Source organism: Psammomys obesus, unplaced genomic scaffold (genome assembly GCF_907164565.1).
Source record: "Psammomys obesus unplaced genomic scaffold, mPsaObe1.curated_primary_1811, whole genome shotgun sequence".
NCBI classification, from domain to species: Eukaryota; Metazoa; Chordata; class Mammalia; order Rodentia; family Muridae; genus Psammomys; species Psammomys obesus.
Window position 1 is genome coordinate 1,824,079 of NW_026596039.1, and position 4,772 is coordinate 1,828,850.

The following is a 4,772-nucleotide window of genomic DNA, read 5'->3' on the forward strand; positions in this document are numbered from 1 at the left end:
AAAAAAAAAAAAAAAAAAAAAAAAAAAAAAAAAAAAAAAAAAAAAAAGCAGGGCTCACGGGAGACTGCAGAGACTTCTTCCTGGTTGGGTGACCTAGCCAGTCCACAGAGGAAGAGAATCCAGGAAGTCCTGATGGGACCTGATAGGCTAGGGTCAGCAGTAGGGGAGGAAGACTTTCCCTACCAGTGGACTAGGGAAGAGGGACAGGGGAAAAAGAGTGAGTGAGGGAGGATGGGCTACAAATGGGATAAAAGTGAATAAATTACAAATATAATAATAAAAAATAAAACAAAAGATTGGAAAATTAGGAATCCATGATACTGACTGCTTTATGCTCTGTTATATAACAAAATAGAACACTGATTACTCGCATTGAAGAAAAACAAGCCCAAGTGATGAACTTGATATAATTTAAGTCAGAGAAACTAGCCTGATGGTCTGTTGTAGGCTCCCACTCTTAACCCTACCATGACGCTCCTGGATGACCCAAGATAATGGAAAACAAAGGGACCTTGGAGACAAGTGACCAGACTCTGATACTCCACTGATAGAACAAAGTACAAAGATTGATGTGCTTCAGATGGTAAGAAGATTTTATGGAATACAATGCAAGAACCTCTTGGTTCTATAAATGGACAACCTGTCCCGCTCTCATCTGACATTAGCTAAAAATGAATTCATACTTAGTTGATCTGCTCACTCCCTCTTCCCGGTAATATTGTCTCTGTTAACAAGTTCTTAGCTTCATAGAAAATTAAGTGTGCATATATTGTCTTGTATAGCAAAGTACGCTTTGGAGACTGTATGATTTTAAGGGCCATGAAGGTTCTTACCTGGTAGAGCTGGTCACATGACTCACCTTGATATAGGGTGTTCCATGGCATGAAACCAGCTAGACTTGTTGCTCTTGATTTTCTCATTCCCTATATTCTTTCTTTATGATATCCTTCATGTGAACTCATCTTTTAGTCTAAACATACAATTTTATTTGAAATCAATATACACATTATGCTTCAGTGCTTCCACTGTTCCATAGGTGTCCATTGTTTTTTGCTTCTTCTCACTGGTCCATGCTTTTTGACTTTTCCTAATCTTCCAGATTTGTTTCTTCCTCACATCTTAGCTCATACATCACTCCCTCCCCCAAAAAATATCTCATGAAAGATACCCTTAGGCAGAAACAGTTACTTCTCCTTGCTCTTGATGTTTCTCTAGATTAATGAAGACCGTGTAAAGAAGATGCTAAAGACAAGGACACTGAATTCAGTCTGTAGGCCATGTAATTCTAGTTGTATAAGTTATTAGCAAGAGAGACAGCTTAATGACTCTGTTTTTATCTTTACATGTATAAAAATAAGATAGCATCAGTACAAATACTTCACAGAATCAAAGGGACTCCTGTAAGCACTGTGCACATGAAAACAGCAGATGCTAAGCCCTCAAATGGCTTGAACTGGTGTTATATTTATCACTGAAAATTTTATTATGTCTGAGTCTAATAGCATAGAGTGATAATACTGCAATGAGATTTTACATGAAACTGAGTATCATTCATAAACAGAGAATTTAGTATTGATAACTGAATTACTTTCCCAGGGCATCTGATAGGCAAATAAAATTGACTTTATTTTGTGTAATATCTACCACAAAGCCCAAAAAGTATAAAAACTTTGTAAGTAACAATCTTTATATTAATGCACAAAATATAGAAATTTGAAATCTGCATTAGTGAAGAGGTTATTTATTTAAAAACAACAGCAGCAACAAAAATAGCTCTGACAATTAAAAAGATTCAGAGGCTTTGAAAGAGACTGAGCTCTTCAGGCACAAAGGTCCAGGCTTCCTTGTAAAGAGAACAGAGGAGAGTGTGTGGTTGAATTCGGCTCTGTCTCATACAGTCAGGAGGTTTAACTTTCAGTAACAATTGCTTGAGGACACAGGTGAAAGGAGCAAATCGTTGAGGTAAAGTCATGCTGCACTCTATACTCAGTACAAAGGCTCCAGCCGCTGTGCTCTGTCTTCATTTGCATGCATGTCCAGGCATATAGAGGAAGTGCTGAAAATGCGTCTGTACTTACACACTCGTTTTATCACTATTTGTAACAGATTCTGGAATCAACTTAAGTGTCTGTCAATAGATGGATGGGTAATAAAAACATGTCTAGTGTGCATAAGCAAATATTATTCAACCTTACAAAAAAGGATTTCAGATAACTGGGGATCATAGGAGTCTATCTGGATGACAGTAGAGTGAAAAATGCCAGACTAGAAAACAAATACCTAGTACATATCACCAATTATGGAACTTAAAAGCCTTTAATGCTCAGAAACACGAAGAAAAGGATTTGGATTTAGTAAAGCGTTAGATGAAAATTCCAGTCACTCTGTATTTTTATTCCTTGACAATGGTATAAATACCTAGCTTAAAGTGCTCTTTGTTTTTTTAGAACAAAACTATCACATACTAAATAAATTATCTTTAAACACACACACATTCAGTTACATTGGAACAACCGGTTCAAGAGATTTAGTGCACAGCATGGTGATAAGATGTATTATATGACGCAGGAATGACCATGTATTATATGCTTGGAGAGTACTGAAAATGGGCTTTCAGTGTTTTCACCACAAAATATGAATACAGCAGTACATATGTAAGCATTTCACAATAAGTATATATGTCAAAACATAATTTGTACGTAAAAAGCAGAGCTATAGTTCTTTGTGGATGTAGGGTTGTAGCACAGGAAAAACTACAGGCAACCGAGGAAAGCTAAGGACAGGAGAGGTTCTTCCCTGGGGAAGGGCACACTAATTAATAGCCCGGTGCCAAATGGTCAGTCTTGAAAATGCACATGCAAATAATGTTATACAGACTAAGCAGCAGGTTATATTTAGGAATGTACATGTATGTACAATGTACAAGCAATAACAATTATTGTAAAAAGAGGCCATGAATCTGAAGGAGAGTGGGGAGAAATATATGGTAGAGTTTGAAGTGAAAAAAGGCAAGAGATAAAAATATTATAATATAAAAGTTTAAAATATGAAAATTAAAGTTTAAAAAGCATAACTGAATTTGTCAATCGTTATGATTTTAAGTAAAAACTATTAACCAATAAACAAATATATAAAAATGCAAGCATATATGAAAAAAAATATTGGCAAAATATTGCCACATTTTCTATGGCAATATTTTTGCTCAATTACTGACATTTTTTCTCTTCCTAATTTGTATCTTTCTGTTTAAGTTTGTCTTACACATAGTGCAAAAGGACTAAGTAAAGAATAGTGGATCATGCTTCTGTCAGAGAGGCCTTCTTACTGGGTACATAGTACTTCAAAGAAAGGCAAATGACAACAACAAGACTAGGCTATTTTAATGGAGAAGGACAAGTATAAACATGAGAAATATAATATTATGCAGAGATCACATAATTACATCTGCTTTAAATATTCCAAGTTATCATCATGTGTGAAAATCCCACCCCTTGGCAAAGGAAGAAGTCCAGGGCAATGTATTCAATCATCTTATCTTCCTAACCTTCAGAAATGGGTCCTTTCCCATGCAGTATTTTTTTCAGAGCTATTTTTACTTCCTTGTTCCTCAAAGTATAGATCAAAGGGTTCAGCATTGGTCCTACTAAGTTCATCAGAATTTGTACCACAGTTCCCAGCATGGGGTTGGGTGTGGGCTGAAGGTATACAGTGATGATGGGCCCATAGGCACAGAGGATAGCAATAAGATGGGCACTGCAGGTAGAGAAGGCACGCTGACGTCCCTCAGTTGAATGAATACTCAAGATGGAAATTGTGATCCGAGTATAGGACACAAGGATCAGGAGAAAGCAGACAAGAGACACTAGACCAACATTAGTGAAGCTCACTCTCTGAGCTATGGACGTATCAGCAGAGGCCAACGGCAAGATGGCTGGTATATCACAGAAGAAGTGGTCTACTTCATTGGGACCACAGTAAGGCAAAGCAAAGGTGAGGGAAGTCAAGATAATAGAATGGAGGCATCCTAACAGCCATGTGCCCACAGCTAGAGCCACACAGACCCTAGAGTTCATGATGACTGAATACCGTAGAGGATGACAAATGGCAACAAAGCGGTCATAGGCCATCACAGTGTACAGAAAGCATTCAATGCTCCCAAGAAAATGAAAGAAGAAGAGCTGGGAGACACAGTCTTGGTAGGAGATGAGTCTATTAAGTCCCATAAGGTAGAGTAGCATTTTTGGACAAGTCACGGAAGAGAAACCCATGTCAAATACAGACAAGTTCCCCAGAAAAAAGTACATGGGCGTGTGAAGGCGAGTAGAGGAAATAACAGCCACAAGGATAGACACATTTCCCACTAGGGTGCAGGTGTAGAAAGGCAGGAATAACACAAAAAGCACAGTCTCCAGGCCTTCTGTGTGCGGGATTCCCAGGAGAATGAACTCAGTCACCACTGAGCAGTTCTTCATCTTCATGGGAGCTAGTGTTCTGGGAAAGGAAGAAGAAACAGAGGGAATGGAGAATGTCCTGGACTAGCATTCATAATGTGCACGTAAGGAAAAGGAATGCAAGGGGCAGCTTTATGCTGCAGAAAGACTGCTTGTTGTCCAATTTAGAAAGTTAGAAAAATGCTTGCCTTAGCGAACTGAGTGTTTTGTACACTAAATAGTTTTGTGTACAAAAACTATTTTGTTGTTTTCAAATGGAGCTGTTTCTTGTTATGTTACCTTTGAGAAAAGGTCATGTTGGAGAAAGGACAAAATCCACAT

At 37.8% G+C, this 4,772-nt stretch overlaps 1 protein-coding gene across 1 annotated transcript; it reads right to left on the reverse strand.

Annotated features, from left to right (window-relative positions):
- Window positions 1-3,539: 3,539 nt before the first annotated feature.
- On the reverse strand, window positions 3,540-4,478 carry LOC129687702 (olfactory receptor 958). The gene has a single exon (XM_055622254.1). It carries the CDS (start codon window positions 4,476-4,478, stop codon window positions 3,540-3,542), a length of 939 nt encoding a protein of 312 aa, XP_055478229.1.
- Between the last annotated feature and the right edge of the window lie 294 nt (window positions 4,479-4,772).